The following is a 17,871-nucleotide window of genomic DNA, read 5'->3' as shown; positions in this document are numbered from 1 at the left end:
ATTCATTTTGGTTCCGTTCCATATTCAGCCCAATTTGATCTGCAGTGGGCCACACCAGTAAAATAATGACTTAATAACCTATAAATAATGACAAATCCAAGTTTTCTTTTTGTTTTAGTACAAAAACCCCCAATTAAATTATGAAAATATTTACATTTTACAAAAAGATGTGAAAAACCTAAAAAAACAGAAATTTCATTTGAAAAATTAGTGCAATTTTCACAATATTCTGCCTCGACTTATTTATACATGTACATTACACACAATGTTACATAAACATTTGGTAACAGGCAGAATATTGTTAAAATTTTGGAGTTTGGAACTAAAGTTTGAACAATTTCTACAATATTCCATCTGTTATTATTCTGAACACAACTCCAGATCCCAGTGGATCCATAAATGCACCAAACATTTAGTAACAGGCAGAAAATTGTTAAAATTACACATTTCAGGTTTTTCACCTTTGTTTTTATTTATGTATTTATTTGCATTTTATTGTGAAAGAATAGTTTTGCAAATGTGAATATTTTCACAGTGTAATGTTATTTTTTTCGCTTAAATTTTTTCCACATAATTTTTCACAAAGAAAATTGGTCGTCATTATTTATGGGCTATTGTGTTGTTATTTTTACTGTAGATCACATTGGTCTGTATGTGGAACCTGAACCAAAAGGATTTGGACAACCTGGACTGTTCAGGTTCATTTTTGCACTTTCATCCCACGGGCTGGAATGGACCCTTTGGCGGGCCAGATTTGGCCCCCGGGCCACATGTTTGACACCTGTGCTTTAGACCTACTTTTAATTTTGCTAAATATGATAGTCAGAGCACAAATGCACGTTTCTGTTGGCTGCAGAAACGTGACTGCTTCACTAAACTATGCATTATGCTGCTGACAGTGACATCTGGTTAAGTATGCTGTTACATGTTACAATGACATGTTGAATGGAAACACTGGATTTATGACACATATTTCTGATTTTGCTCCAGTCTCAGATGATGGCCTGAGTGAAAATGAACCTGGTGACAGCCTACAGTTTTCAGGACCATCCAGAGGAGGATCTGATGCTTCTGATGGTAAGCTGCCAATGGAAAGTGAACACATTTAAAATTGGACATTTCCAAAAGGAACACTAGAGGGAATGTTTGTCATACTGACACTGGGGCCATGTGTATTGTTCACCATGCTCTTTTACACATCTCTTTGTGCCTAGCAGAAGCAGTTATGCTGTCCCCCTTGGACCTGATGATATGTACATAGTTTCATCCTGTTAAAGCTCTACCTACCGATGTGGCATTTCTCACAGCACTTAGTAAAAGTTTGAACATGAACAACCCGCCTCCCTCCAAAGCCCCGCCCCCTTCCCTTTGCCTGAGCTCTGAGGCTCCTCCTACTCTCTCCTCCTCTCATCCGATGCGCGATGGAAACGGAGGAGGATGCAGAGGTGTAGGTCCGGTCCGTTTTGGCGTGTCCGCGGACCCCTCCCTCATCCACCTGCCGTGGGCCCGCAGCTCCTGTTCCATCAGTAGACCTGGTCTGTGCAGTACTGGGTCAGGGTCTTCACTGCAGTCCCAGGGGATGGGCGCGCGCACTGTGAACGCACGGCCTCCGCGAATTTTCCGTGGACATTTGAGGTTTCATAGTCAATACATTTATCATCCTACATCATCGTACATGTGGGACACCATGTACATGTACCTGTATGAGTCCCACGGTCAGAAAAGCTGAGCTTTATGCAGACCTGTTCAGTCCAGTACAGCTGACTTCCGGACTTTTATCTCCATCCTTCATTCATCAGACTCCCGTTTGTTCCCCTCAGTTGTCGTTCCTGTTCATAAATCCGTTTTTTCCCTTCCACATGTGCATGTCAGTTCTATCATACACATCCTAGACAGTAGACTGTGGTCAGTGACAGGAGAAGCAGCGCCAGTGAAGCGTCAGATTCAGAGGAACACATATCGGATGTGAGACGGCGATAATGGATCGGATGCTGGACGGCCATAATGGATGATTGACAGGAGGCTCAGTCAGGTTCGGCCAATTATTTTATTCGGACCGACTAAAATGATTGGTCAGACTTTTATCAGAAATATATGAGAATTAAACATTTTTGAGTTTCAATACCTGGCGGATTTCTTTTACATTTTAGTTTGACACACACTTATTAGGAGCATTTTAAGATGAAAAAAGAAAAGTGTAAAAATGCCACATCATACGGTGTAGCTTTAATGTCAACACACAAAACTGAGTCTGTACCAGTGACCTATTAGAATACAGTCATGCAAATCAAGGTTATTATCATTAACAAAAACTAATGAAACGATAAAAACTAGTATTTAAAAAACATTTTCTTTAACTGAAATAAATAAAAACTATAATTAAAAGAAAAAAAACGATAACTAACTGAAACTGTATTGTGTACTCACAAAACTAACAAAAACATTTAAAAAATTATGGCTAAAATTCCCTTCGTTTTCGTTTTTGTCAATGTCAAATTGATACTCAATCGATTTATTCCACTCGAGCAATTTTAGCTAGCAGCACCATTCGACACTTTTTGGTCCGTCACTTGTGTTCACTTGTGGTTTCCAGTCGTCTTCTGGTCCCCACTCTACCTGGAAACATGGAGACTAAAGTTGGGAGAAAGCAGCAGAGTCCTGTCTGGGATTTATTTGAATACGACCACAGAGAAGAAGAGAAAAGAGACGATAAAACTAAAAGTAATACTAAAACTAAGCATTTAGGAAAAAATCTAAACTATCAAACCTGCTCTAAAAACGAATCAAACTAACAAAATTTGAAAAAAGTCAAAACTAAATAAAATTAAACTATAATGAAAAATCCAAAACTATTAGAACCTTGATGCAAATAGGGTCTGCATGCACCCCCAGGCCCTGTTTTAGTTCTGCCTCCACCTAAACCCACATAAGACGACAGGGTTTTTGACATGCTTTCAGACAGTTCACTTGTGAATACATCATGATTTTAAACCAAACTCAGTTCAGTAACCTCCCCCCTTAAGTTGTCTACTACTTATAAATGAGAAGATTATGATCAGAAGAAGATTATATAATGTTTAATGAAATGGTAGTTATGCTTTGAAATGCACCATTTAAGCCAGGACTCTCAAACTCAGTTTCTTTCAGGTTCCACATTCAGTCCAATTTGATCTGCAGTGGGCCGGAGCAGTGAAATAATAACAGAATAACCTATAAATATTGACAACTCCAATTTTTTTTCTTTGTTTTAGTGCAAACCCCCCCCCCCCCCCCCCATTAAATAATGACTTAAATGAATTATGATGGTGGGTTGGTTTTGGTGTCGTCTCCATCCCAGGCTGTCGGCTGCATTACTTATCCCACATCAGTGGACTCTCCCCTAGTGCTTCAGAGCTGAAAATACTTCCTTATATTTTCATGATTTATGAAAACAAATTTTAAGTCCTTTTTTTTTTTAATTTTTAGATTTTTCAATTATTCAGATTAGGTTTGGTTGTTATTAACCCTTTGCTGTATGGTGTGAAAAACCCATATCTATGCATATTTATGAGTGTTTAATAGGACTAACTCTTACCGTATCTAACTTTCAGAGAAACTTTTTTGCAAGTCAAGTCTTTTCTGAAGAAGGGAGAACAAAATATATGTATATGAGGGCAAGCTCACTTTATGGACCACAGTTCTGTGAAAATTAGACTCATGTCAGTGTACAGTGTTCTTTGGAGTTGATTTAGGCTTCACAGAAATGTTTCAGCAATTACTGGGATTCTGTCTCAAAGACTTTATTACAGCTGTGGTGGTGTAGTTTGAAAAATGCTAATTAGGGATTATACTTCCACAGCCTTTTCTGTAATGTCACATACATAGCCCAACCGTGCATTATGTGCATTCAATCCCTCATGCAATATGTGAAAAGCTCAAATGAGCATCAACAAAAGCAGCTGTGCACAACACAATAGGGAGATAATAACTTAAAGCATTCACTGAGAAGCTGTCAATCAAGTCTTTGTCAATGCAACAATACAGTGTCCATATCCACATAAACATACAGCAATGCATGACAAGAGCTTACAGTTTACAGCAGGGGTGTCAAACATGCGTCCTGGGGGCTAAATGCGTCCCACCAAAGGTTCCAATCCAGCCCCTGGGATGAATTTGCAAAGTGTAAAAATTCCACAGTCCAGGCTGTGGAACTCATTTTAGTTCAGGTTCCACATACAGACCAATATGATCTACAGTCAAATAATAGCACCTACAAAAAATAATGACTCCATATTTTCTTCACGGTTTGATGTGAAAAAAAAATATTACATTAAGCCTAGAAATAATGACAACTTAATTGTTTTTTTTTTTGTGTTAGTGCAAAAAATAACATTGAATTATCAAAATATTTATATTTATAAGCCATCCTTTAACAATAAAATGTGAATTACCTGCACAAATATGAACAACCTGAAATGTCAAAAGAAAATTCAGCACAATTTTAACAATTTTCTGCCTGTAACTAAGTGTTTAGTATCTTTGTAGATCTGATCCATAATGCACATGGAGAAATGACACATAAGTTGAGGCAGAATATTGTTAAAACTGCATTTATTTTTTCTTAAGAAATTTGAGTTTTTTCAGGTTATTCACATCTTTTTAGTTTGGATAGTTTATAAAAGTAAGTATTTTCATAATTTAATGTCTTTTTTTTTTAACACGAAAACAAAGACAAAAATTGTCAGTTGTCATTATTTCTAGGTTATTCTGTTATTATTTTACTGGTCCGGTCCACTGCAGATCAAATTGGGCTGAATGTGGAACCTGAAAGAACATGAGTTTGAGAACCCTGGTTTACAGTCATATTCATCTGTTTCAGCTGTTTGTTGTGTACACTGTTTTTGAGCAGTGATGTACACAGTTGTCAGTGTCGATGTACTGATAGAGAATATATTGCACTGATCATTTGTATTGTGCAAACCAAGGTTATAATAGTTTTGGATTTTTCATGATAGTTTAGTTTTATTTAATATTGACTTTTTTTCCTCTAATTCAGTTACTTTTAATTAGTTTTAGAGCAGGTTTGCTAGTTTTTATTAGTTTTCATTTTTTTGGTAAATGCTTAGTTTTAGTTTAGTTTTAGTTTAGTCGTCTCTTTTCTCTTCTTCTCTGTCATCATATTCAAATAAATCCCAGACAGGACTCTGCTGCTTTCTCCCAACTTTAGTCTCCATGTTTCCAGGTAGAGTGGGGACCAGAAGACGACTGGAAACCACAAGTGAACACAAGTGACGGACCCTTAAATATCATATGGTGCCAGCAGATAAAATTGCTCGAGGGAAATAAATTGATTTCGTATCAATCCGACATTGACAAAGACGAAAACGAAGGGAATTTTATCCATAATTTTAATACATTTTAGTTAGTTTTGTAAACACACAATACAGTTTCAGTTAGTTATCATTATTTCTTTTAATTATAGTTTTTATTTATTTCAGTTAACAAAAATGTTTTTATGCTTCTAGTTTTCGTCATTTTGTTAGTTTTCATTAACAATAATAACCTTGGTTCATACAAATTTGGAACAAAAATGTCACAGATGTGTGGAGCCAGCTCCTCTTTCTCTGATTATAGGTTCAATCAAAAGGCTGAGCGTATATACTGTAGTAAAAAAAAAAATGATATGAAAATCTTTTGTCATCTGTCGTATCATGTTTCATTTAAGCTCAATGTTCAGTACTATCACCAGCTTTCAAAGGATTTGTTCTATTTGACAACATGGAAATTTGATCTTTTTATAGCTTTTTCTAATGATGTGGTCCAGCCCATTTGTGTTCCTCTAAAAATTGCTCTGTTTTCTTTGTTTATGTCTCTTTGTTTTGTTTTGGATTTTTTACATCAAGCAGAAATTATTAACACTATAAAGACCCAGGGCTACTATTGTGTCAGGTCCCAAATGACTTCTTCTCTGTATTTAACCTTTCTTAAGCAAAAACTGCACAGGCCAATGGAAAAGAATAGGATAAAAAAAAAAAAGTGAATATTTTACAGTTTTCAGGTCCTAATTGGGAGACTGATACATTTTGTACTGTGGACAAACATAGCTATTTCACATTTTGATATGAGGCCGGGTTGGATTTGAAGGAGAAAAATCAATGACACTGTGATACAGAGCGTATTAAATGGGAGTTTAATGTGTGACTTTATATTTGGCTGTAACAGAAGATGTCGGATGAACATCATTAATCATACATCATGAACCAAAATGGAAGAGGAGAGGAAATGTAATGTTATTCGTTGCCTGCTTAATCTTTACATTACAAAGTTGTTTTGCTTGAAGAGTCTTTTTATTTTTGTAAGTCTTCAGTTATATTCTGAGTTCTATTTTCTAACTGTATCTTGTATTTTTATTTTAGAGGTACTGAACAGTCAGGTTTGATTCATGTGTGTGTGGTTTAGATGAACTCACACCTGCCTGCGATGAACTCAGAGCAGAGGTCAGATTCTATCTAAAAGATCTAATTTTACAGATTTAGAAAGTAGTTGTGGTAAAGAGCATAGAGCAGAAAAAACAGAATACGAACTAGGGGATTTTTGTGGTCAAAAACTGCTAGCCTAACAGTGCAGGTGCTAAGCCAAAGTGGTGCACTTGCAAAAACATGTGCTTTTCTTAGAATTAGCTTCTGGAGTGACTGACATGTTCTGCCCAGTAACGACCATTAACCAATAATAGGCATACCATGAATGAGGTCATTGAATAATGGGAGTCTGCAACAGTCACTAAAGACTAGAAAAAGTAACAAAGGAAACTCTTATTCAGCTGGCTTTTTTTGCTTTTTCTCTCTGTAACAAAATGTGTGTTTGATGCTAGATTCTTGTTTAACTTTTGCCTGAAGCACTAAACAAAGCTATTGCTTTAACTTTTTAAATCTCAGCCTTGCCTTTTGGTGAATTTTTCTTCAGTCTCCTGTTGTTTCCTCTGACACCGACTTCAACTGGTAAGTCTTTTACCATATAATGTCCCGTTTCCACTACGTGGTATCGGCTCGACTCGACTCGACTCGACTCAAGCCTTTTTCGCATTTCCATTACGAAAAAGGACCTGGAATCTGGTACCTGGTACTACTTTTTTGGTATCACCTCCACCGAGGTTCCAGGACCGGGGACCAGATACTAAACCGTGACGTATAAACACTGCAGACCACTGATTGGTCAGAGAGTCGTCTCTCTGTGCCCCGCCGTTTTACAAAAAACAGATGCAGAAGTGGACAGTAAATATAGAAGTACAATAATCCACATGATAACAGCCCAAAACTGCACCATGGTCGGTCGAGGAGATTCAGTCTTTGGTGGCCGACGTAAAAATTCAGACGAGACAACACGCAACGAGCGAGTTTATCAGCAACTCTCTGAACAGACGACACGGAAGTAACGCGCTGCATCCAGGTACTGAAAAGTGGGTAGTATGTTGTAATGGAAACGCTCTCCAGGAATACTGAGTCGAGCCGAGCTGAGCTGGTTCCATGTAGTGAACCCACATCTCCCAGCAGTTTGGGTTTTTGTCGTAGCCCTTCAAACTTCACCGGGCATCTGAGTAGATAAAGAGACACCGATTTTTACTTTGCAAGCACGCAGATGTTATCCAGGAATCCGCAAAGTTACTCTTCCGGTGGAACAATAATGGAAAATTTTGGAACAATGATCCATTTAACTAACGTAATTGTAGTTTTTTGAGATCCTTGAGTCTACGTGCTACAACACCATAACACAGATGCATTTGAACAGCGAGGTTCAGGTTTTATTCAGTAGGTGATTCAGTCTGCACAGATGTAGTGGAATTGGGTGAATTTTTAGCCTGTTCAAAACTTCCTCCTGCTATTAAAAATTTTGAAGATCAATACTATATATAAACAACTCAATAATATCTCACTGTGAAATCAGAAAACATGAGCTTGAATCCAGGCAGAACCAAATGAGTTTCAATTCCACATTCAGTGAAATACACTTATCTTATTTTGCCGATGATGCGATGTCAGGAGTTTTAATAGTTTTAGCTGGAATAAATAAGAGTTCAGTTATTTTTTAACTACATCTGAAGCACCACTTGTACACAACAATAACAACCAGCACACTCACCCCGATGGCCGTCAGGATGGGCACCTGGTAGATCCACTTGATGTTCCCAGCACTTAACTCCCAGCACCTGTGGAATGGGGAAGGGGTGATGAAGTAAAAGGACATGTCCAGTTAACTGGGACCACTATGTCAAATCAAAGAGAATCAAATCTTATTTATATCGTGCCAAATCATTAGTTATCTCATGACACAGAGCCGGTTGAAACCAGTCTGTGACGCCAATTTACAGAAACCAACAGAATCCTCCAGGAGCAAACACTAGTGAGTGGAGACAGTGGAAGGAAAAACTTCATTTTAACAGCAGAACCCTGGAGCAGAACCAGACTGAGGAGGATGGACGAGTGACAGGACCAGTTAAAGAGAGAGAGAGAGAGAGACTGGGGGGGTTACACCTGCAGTGAACACAGGGCGTCTGCACCAAGGTTCTAATAGTTTTGGATTTTTCATTATACTTTAGTTTTATTTAGTTCAGACTTTTTTTTCTCTAATTCATTTAGTTTTAATTAGTTTTTAGAGCAGGTTTTCTAGTTTTTATTAGTTTTCATTTTTTTCTAAATGCTTAGTTTTAGTTTCACTGTAACGAGTTTCTGTAGTTTTCACAGCATTAATTACTGTATAATGAGCTAATGCTTACTGTAGAACCTGTATACAGTATGTTGCTGTAGATCTGCAAAGCATCATGGGCAAAATTAATTGACGGGTGAATTCTACTGTAAAATATATTTTACTGTAAATCAAAATACAGTAATTTTGAGTGGGATTTTTTTTTTAGCTGCCCTCTTTGGGTCATACTACATGTTCAACATTGAATATCCAGAGGAGGCAGCCACATGACTGGAGTTTATCCAGAGGTAAGCACATATTTGTTCTGAATATTCTTCACTAGGGATGGGAGTAAGTATTTGTTATGTGACCACCTACTCCAGTAAAATACTACTCAAAATGTATTCGATTTTCACAGATTTTCACCGTTCAAACTTTAAAATATTCGGCTTCTTCAGGACATTAGTGCTTGTATTTATATTTTTCCATTTCTTTTAAATATTCAGCTTTTTATGCCAGAAATTTTAATGGTTTCTTGTGGAATAATCAGCACTTCTTCTAGTACTTGATGGCAGCGCCTGCAGCCAATCAAACTTGAAGCACTTTTTGCACTTACTAAGGGGTTTTCCCTCCAGTCTAAATTCTTGTTTATGTTGTACGTCGCTTTGGACAAAAGCGTCTGCTAAATGAAACTGTAAAATTGTAGAAATCTTCAACAAGCCACACTTTCAACTTTTTCAGCTGTATTTTCAACCTTTCTTTTCAGCTCAAAGCAAATTTTAACCACCTAAAACAAAGCCCACCTAAATAAATCAATATTGGTTCAAGAGTGCGCTAAATAAAGGATATTCCCATTTTTTCCATCACCATCAGACAGCCCATTCCTTTGCCAGAACATTTTCTCAACTGTATTACTTCAAAAAATCCAAACTATCACCTCAAACAGCAGTTCTTTATTTTTAGTCACCATGCAAAAGACAGAAAAGCAAGAACGGCTTTTATTAGTTCCATGAGAAAGTCTAAAATTTATGCGCATATCACATATCTACATGTCTTTTTTTGCTTCATCATTTTAAAACAAAAAGTTGAGCGCTTGTTTTTGTTTTGGAGTATTCAATAAAATACCCCAAATGCCCAATTCACGGTAGTCCACCATTTGCTGTGATACAAAATACATCACCATATTACAGTACTGGAATAGCAATTACAGTACTGTGATTGGTACTGTAATGACAATTACAGTATTTTACAGGTACTGTAATTTAATACACAGTAAGTATACTGTAGAATGTAATACAGCAACTTACTTGCTAATTGCTTCCAGCAAGTTACTGTACATTTCACAGTATCCTTGTTACAGTGTTAGTTTTAGTATTAATTTTAGTTTTGTCGTCTTTTTTTTCTCCTCTTCTCCATCATATTCAAATAAATCCCAGACAGGACTCTGCTGTTTTCTCCCAACTTTAGTCTCCATGTTTCCAGGTAGAGTGGGGACCAGAAGACGACTGGAAACCACAAGTGAACACAAGTGATGCACCGTTAAATATCATATGGTGCCGCCAACTAAAATTGCTAGAGCAAAATAAATCGCTTTGGTATCAATCTGACATTGACAAAAATGAAAACGAAGGGAATTTTATCCATAATTTTTATACGTTTTAGTTAGATTTGTAAACACACAGTACAGTTTCAGTTAGTTATTGTTTTTTTCTTTTAATTATAGTTTTTAATTATTTCAGTTAACGAAAATGTTTTTTCAATTCTTGTTTTCGTCATTTTGTTAGTTTTCATTATCGATAATAACCTTAGTCTGCACAGGTCAAAGGCAAAAAAACCCCAAAACATTCTGGTTTAAAGCATCTGTGATGGTGGTTGTCAACAGGTTACATTCAACAGAAAAGAGGTTCTGAATGCCGGAGATGGTTCTTGGACCTACATCAATTTAAACCATAAAAAATGGCCAAGGCATATAATGTCATGCTTTCCCCTAATTCTACAGACCAACCTGAAACTATCCCAAGTCTGGATGCTGAAAAAGCATTTGACAGGACTGAGTGAGATTAATTACTAACCACTTCAGAAAAAATGGGACTGGGACCTGTCTTCTGTGAACGGATCCAAATTTTATATTCAACACCTAAGGCTGCTGTTAGTACAAATGATAATGTTTCTGATTATTTTAGACTCCACAGGGGCACAAGGCAGGGCTGTTTAAGGTATTTTCTGTGTCTCACCTTCAATAAAACCTATTTCAGGTGAAAATGGATAAAAGCATTTTAATGTCCAAGTACATCAACCAGAGGAGGAGGAGGAGGAGGAGGAGGAGGAGGAGGAGGAGGAGGAGGAGGAGGAGGAGGAGGAGGAGGAGGCACAGTACATGGCCTTAAAAATTAGGAAACTGCAGCTGTATAATATGATTTGAAGTGTAAAAAGCCTTTCGCAAACAAGCAAGGTCCTGCCAATGTAGGATAAACAGGTAAATAAGACAGTATCACTCAGAGACAGTTTCACACTAAGGCTTCCTAAATGTTTCTGTCTCAAAGTATTTTCTGCATGAGTGGTTCTATATTTACATTTTCATTTCACCTTTCCTGTTAAAATATCAGGTCAGGATCAGGATAAACTTTATTGTCCCATATAGGAAATTTGTTTTGGACAACAGTGCTACATGCTGCCACACTCATATTCAGACGCATACAGTAACAAAAAACACTCAGTCCCAAAATGTAGAAGTCAGCATTATCACAATTATGTAACATAACGTGCCCGTACCTGTAAACCCCCGGCCTTCAGGCCACGCCAGGTTTTCCTTATCATTGACTATCTGCTGCGCCCCCCCCCCCCGCCCCCCCCCGGTGACACCAACTGATGTTTTTGCACGGATGGACAGACGGACAGATGACAAACTGATGACAACACCCTGTGGTGAGGGCCGAGGGTAATTACTAGGAATGGGAATCGATAAGAATTTAACGATTCCATTATCGATTTTGCTTATTGATCTGATTCCTTATTGATTCTCATTGGGTGAGGGAATAAAAGAGACCAAACGGGTGTGTTTGCATTAACTGTCTTTTATATTTCCATCTCTGCACAGAAAACATAACATATACAGCATGTATAAATAATAATAACAGATGACGCTGGGCCTGGTTTGGGGTGGGGGGGTACAGTGAAAGTGAAACTCCAGACTCTTTACTAATTCCTCTATTGCTGCATTTCCACTACGTGGAACTGGTTCGACTCGGCCCGTCTCCTGTTGTTGTGCACCTCATTTCCTTTCTCCTACCTTCAGAAACTTGTATTTGAGGGGGTACGACGTTTGTGCCCGAACCGGAACTGGGACCGGATGACGTCCTGGTGTTCACTCTGCTGCTAGATTCACAAGCACCGCTAAGAAGTGAATCAAATGAATCCCATGCTGTGGACAAATGTTTGAGCAGATTGGAGGGATTCCACCCTTTAGAAGACATGGAAGCTTTGACAGTGTTCAACTGGACCTGGTGTGGTCTGTTTGGACCTGGTGTGGTCTGTTTAGACCTGGTGTGGTCTGTTTGGACCTGGTGTGGTCTGTTTGGACCTGGTGTGGTCTGTTTAGACCTGGTGTGGTCTGTTTGGACCTGGTGTGGTCTGTTTAGACCTGGTGTGGTCTGTTTGGACCTGGTGTGGTCTGTTTAGACCTGGTGTGGTCTGTTTGGACCTGGTGTGGTCTGTTTGGACCTGGTGTGGTCTGTTTGGACCTGGTGTGGTCTGTTTAGACCTGGTGTGGTCTGTTTGGACCTGGTGTGGTCTGTTTGGACCTGGTGTGGTCTGTTTAGACCTGGTGTGGTCTGTTTGGACCTGGTGTGGTCTGTTTAGACCTGGTGTGGTCTGTTTGGACCTGGTGTGGTCTGTTTGGACCTGGTGTGGTCTGTTTGGACCTGGTGTGGTCTGTTTAGACCTGGTGTGGTCTGTTTGGACCTGGTGTGGTCTGTTTGGACCTGGTGTGGTCTGTTTAGACCTGGTGTGGTCTGTTTGGACCTGGTGTGGTCTGTTTGGACCTGGTGTGGTCTGTTTAGACCTGGTGTGGTCTGTTTGGACCTGGTGTGGTCTGTTTGGACCTGGTGTGGTCTGTTTAGACCTGGTGTGGTCTGTTTGGACCTGGTGTGGTCTGTTTGGACCTGGTGTGGTCTGTTTAGACCTGGTGTGGTCTGTTTGGACCGTTTCTGCCTAAACACCATGCTGGCTACGTTCTGACCAAAACAATGCAGCGTACACATGACGTCATCGCGCATGCGCTACGAAGGCGGAATCGATAAGCAGAATCGTTAAGCAGGCAAAAGATTCCAAGGAATCGAACTACTGGGATCCGGTTCTCAAAAAGAACTGGTTCTTGATTCCCATCCCTAGTAATTACACCTATTCTATACATTGCACCTTCCACTCCAAGATACAAATAAATTGAATAAATATAATTAATTGATAAACTACATTTATTTATAAAGATGGGAGTAATTCTGATGTATAAACAGGAACTGCTGTAAACAAAGGTTAAGCTGCTATAGATCATGTATACACCTAATATGTTCATGACACCCTAATTCCATGGTACACAATTAGAGGACAGAGGAACCATAGCACCCCCCACTGGTTTGTGAATCATCATTTTCAAGCCAGTATGTTGTGATTTCACCTTCACAAGTGTCCACATTTGGACAAGAGTAGACAAACTATGGTATGATAATGTTGAAATGGAAGAAACCATTGGAAGCCCTGACAGTGAACTGTACTTTGGACTCAAATGGACATTTGTGGTTACACGGCTAAAACAGATTCATGTATCTATCTGTGGAAAGTGATTTAATGTGTTATGGACCAAGATTATTATCATTAACGAAAACTAATGAAACGACGAAAACTAGAATTGTAAAAACAGTTTTGTTAACTGAAATAAATAAAAACTATAATTAAAAGAAAAACTATAACTAACTGAAACTGTAATGTGTGTTTACAAAACTAACTAAAACGCATAAAAACTATGGATAAAATTCCCTTCGTTTTTTTCTTTGCCAATGTCAGATCGATAGGAAATCAATTTATTTCCCTCAAGCAATTTTAGCTAGCAGCACCATATGACAGTTAACAATCCATCACTTCTTGTCACTTGTCGTTAACAGTCGTCTTCTGGTCCCCACTCTACCTGGAAACATGGAGACTAAAGTTGGGAGAAAGCAGCAGAGTCCTGTCTGGGATTTATTTGAATACGATGGAGAAGAAGATAAAAGATATAAAGAAACTAAAACTAAACTAAAACTAAGCATTTAGAAAATAACGAAAACTAATACAATCTAGCAAACCTGCTCTAAAAACTAATTACAACTAACTGAATTAGAGAAAAAAAGTCAAAGTTAAATAAAACTAAACTATGATGAAAAATCCGAAACTATTAGAACCTTGTTATGAACCAGTCTTAATAGAAAATTAAAAAACTAAATATTCCTTTATATATCCATATATTTCTGTTAAAACAGCTTTTCATTAGAGTTTCCTGCCTTTTGATTCCCTGACTTTTCACTTCTTGGTGTGTTTTGATGAATGACACATTTTTTCGGTAAATAAACCATCATGACGTGTTGTCTCACCTTCCATCTGCCAGCGTGGCCCTGACCGCCGCCCACACCACCACGAACACTGCAGGGACCCCTGAAATGACACAACACACATGACGTCTACACATCCATAGAGCAGATGGAGCCGTACGCTGAAACAGGGCTGAACGAAACCTGACACCAGGCACATAGATCAACTCTGAAGACACAAAAGGAAAGAGGGAAAGGACTGACAGGAAAGTCGAACAGGGATGTCTTTTATCACAGCTGCATTTATACGAGTAAAAGAAAAGATCAAACATTTGCTGGGCTCCAAACATGTTTTTTTTCTTCTCTCTTATCATCAAATCAAATCAAATTTTATTCATACAGCACCACCACTCTTAAGCCAATTTACAGAAACCCGACAGAATCCTTCAGGAGTAAACACTTGTGACAGCGGAAGGAAAAACTTTCTTCTAACAGCAGAAACCTGAAGCAGACCCTGACTCCTGGAGGATGGACGACTGACAGGACCAGTTGGGGTGAAAGAGAGAGGGTAAAAGGAAGAGAAAGAGAGAGAGAGATGGGGGGAGATAGGGGGAGACACATGGATGCACAGCTGACTGAACTAGAACTGTTAGAAACGAGAACAGCCGGTGTTAGTATAATTACCAATAGCTACAACAAATGTCCATAACTGTTAATACTACTACTCCAAATACAAGTATTAACAACAGATGTACTACTACTGCAACTGTTAGTACTCTTACAACTGTTAGTTTTTTGTTTTTTGTTTCTTTTCTGACTGTCCTTCGAAGAGAGCAGACATGTTTTCTGAGCTGTCCTGCTGTTTCTGCCCCCCCCACTCTGCTTCCTACTGATTTGCCCTTGCAGTGTCTCATCTGACTCACTTTAACTTTTGGATTCCCCTGCTCGCTGAGCTCTAGAACAGCAAATATGGAATTGATCAACTGGTCACTCAACGCAATTGACAGGATTTTTTCACCCAGGAAGATGTTTATGTTTATGTTTATGTTTATGTTTATGTCAGGGCCAGGTTAACACTTCATTGAACCCTGGGCAACAATATTCAAGGGCCCCACTCAGTGCACGCACGTTGATTTGCGTCACCGCTGATTCGCTTTTTGGACTGACCAATGAGGAGAGGGTCTCAGCTCACGGTCACAGACAGCAGGAACAGGGTTTCTGTGCAGTCCAATGGCTCTGGGCAGCGGACAGTTTCATTTATAAGCAAAAGATAACCAGATATTTTCGTTATGCCCGAGCTACCCAGGGCCCTTCAGAGGTCGCGGGCCCCTGGGCAATTGTCCAGTTGCCCATATGGCTAATCCGGCCTTGGTTTATGTTTATCCATTTGGCAGATGCTTTTTTCCAAAGTGACTTAAAGGAGAAAACCAATCAAATCACTCAATCAATCAAATTTTATTTATATAGCACCAGATCACAACAGAAAAGTTCTCTCATGACACTTTATATATAGAGTTGGTCCAAACCAGACTCTAAGCCAATTTACAGAAACCCAACAGAATCCTCCAGGAGCAAACACTTGTGACTGGTGACAGTGGAAGGAAAAAGTTCCCTTTAACAGCAGAAACCTGGAGCAGAGCCAGACTGAGGAGGAGGGACCAGTGACAGGACCAGCTGGGGTTAAAGAGAGAGGGTAAAGAAAGAGAAAAAGAGAGAGTGATAGAGGTAGAGACTGGGGGAGAGGAGGAGAAGGGGGGAGTAGGGGGAGACACATGGAGGCAGTTGAGGATAAGTGAGTGGTGATGATGAAGGCAGGAGAGAGGCAGGACCACTGCAGCAGGTCCAGAGATAATCCTGGGAAAATCTGTGATAATCCTGGGAAAAACCTTATTAAAATATTTAAAATGGAATGTCTGACAGTGCTAGGACAGGAGGGGCTCTTGGAAGAGCTGGGTCTTCAGGAGCTTCTTGAAGATAGGCAGGGATGCCTCTGTTCTCATAGGAAGATGGGCCCTGGGGAGCCCACCTGCCCTGACGGAACTTTCGTAGCTGGATACACCACGGACACTTGGGACAAATGGAGAGTGGTGTGTCTGTCAGTTCAGTCGGTGGAGGATATCGAAGACATCTACTTATTTGGATTTATGATAGCAGGACACCTTCTAATTGGTCTTGGAGTGGCCCTGGTCTATCGCAAAATTGGAAAGACAGCAGCATGCAAAGAGACCCCGCTGCTGTCGGTCGAAATTGAGAAGCACTTTGGAGCGGTGAGTGACAACGTGAAGGAATTACAACAGGTGGTGACGCAGTCGGGGGACAGCGTGTGAGAGGCACAAGAGATTAGATTACATCGCAGGTCAGGCCGTGGAGGGGCTTCGCCAAACTGCAGGACTGAGAAGGAAAATGGACGAACTGTGTAGAGACCTTACTGCTCTGAAGTGAGGAGTCATGCTGAGGCCAGGATATAACAAAAATGTGAGTTATACTAAATTAAGCAGAAATCAAGTTTTCCCTGGTCAAACTGTTTCCCCTGAGAGCTGAGGAAAAGCAGGGAGGGGAGGTCAAAGAGGAGGAGGAGCAGAGAAGGAGGAGGTCAAAGAGGAGGAGGAGCTGAGAAGGAGGAGGTCAAAGAGGAGGAGGAGCTGAGAGGAGAAGGAGCAGAGAAGGAGGAGGTCAAAGAGGAGGAGGAGCTGAGAAGGAGGAGGTCAAAGAGGAGGAGGAGCTGAGAGGAGAAGGAGCAGAGAAGGAGGAGGAGCAGAGAAGGAGGAGGTCAGAGAGGAGGAGGAGCAGAGACGAGCTCAGTGGATCATGACGAGTCTCCCAGCAGTCTAGTCTGACTAGTCCAGTCAGTCTAAAGCAGCATAACTAATGCTGCGTTTACATGGAACCGACTCGACTCTGGTACCAGGTCCTGTCCCTGGAGACCATTTCCATCACAGGATACTACAGACTTTACAGTACCTGGTCGTCATAGCGATGTGGCACGTTACTTCCGTGTCGTCTGCTCAGAGTTGCTGATAAACTCACTCGTTGCGTGTTGTCTCGTCAAGCTCATGCTGAATTTGTACGTCGGCCACCAAAGACTGAATCTCCTCGACCTACCGTTGTGTAGTTTTCAGTCTGTCCTCATGAGGGTTAACCTACCGACAGATTTAACGTAAACCTCCGAATCTTTTTTTTTGTAAAACAGTGGGTCACAGCGACAACTCTGACCAATCAGTGGTCTGCAGTGTTTACACGTCATGTTTTAGTATCTGGTCCCCAGTCTAGGAACCTCACCAAAGGTGATACCAAAAAACTAGTACCGGGTACCAGATTCCAGGTCCTTTTTTGTAACAGAAACGCAAAAAGGTCGAGTCAAGCTGGTACCACGTAGTGGAAACACAGCAAAAGAGCAGCCTGACCATAAGCGTCATCAAAAAGGAAAGTTTGAAAAAGCTACAGGTACTACTACCACTACTACAAGTACTGTTACTATTACTACCACTACTAGTACTACTACTACTAGTACTGTTATTATTACTACTACTACAGCTACTAGTACTAGTACTACTACTACTACTAGTACTGTTACTATTACTGCTACTACTACTACTACTACTACTACTGCTGCTGCTGCTGCTATTATTACAACTTATACTACTACTACTACTAG

General features: G+C 39.8%; 1 protein-coding gene across 1 annotated transcript in view; it reads right to left on the bottom strand.

Annotated features, from left to right (window-relative positions):
* pth2ra (parathyroid hormone 2 receptor a) overlaps positions 1-17,871 on the bottom strand; it is a 149,646-nt gene that overhangs the window by 32,951 nt on the left and 98,824 nt on the right. Inside the window, exons 8-9 of the mRNA XM_030124038.1 lie at positions 14,280-14,340; positions 8,116-8,182 (exon numbers count right to left, since the gene is read on the bottom strand). Coding sequence (XP_029979898.1) covers positions 8,116-8,182; positions 14,280-14,340 — 128 coding nt within the window. The remainder of the gene's footprint in view (positions 1-8,115; positions 8,183-14,279; positions 14,341-17,871) is intronic.

The sequence above is a fragment of the Sphaeramia orbicularis genome, chromosome 21 (assembly GCF_902148855.1).
Source record: "Sphaeramia orbicularis chromosome 21, fSphaOr1.1, whole genome shotgun sequence".
Lineage (NCBI taxonomy): Eukaryota > Metazoa > Chordata > Actinopteri > Kurtiformes > Apogonidae > Sphaeramia > Sphaeramia orbicularis.
Note: the sequence above shows the minus strand (reverse complement) of the source record. Positions and strands in the feature narration are given on the sequence as shown.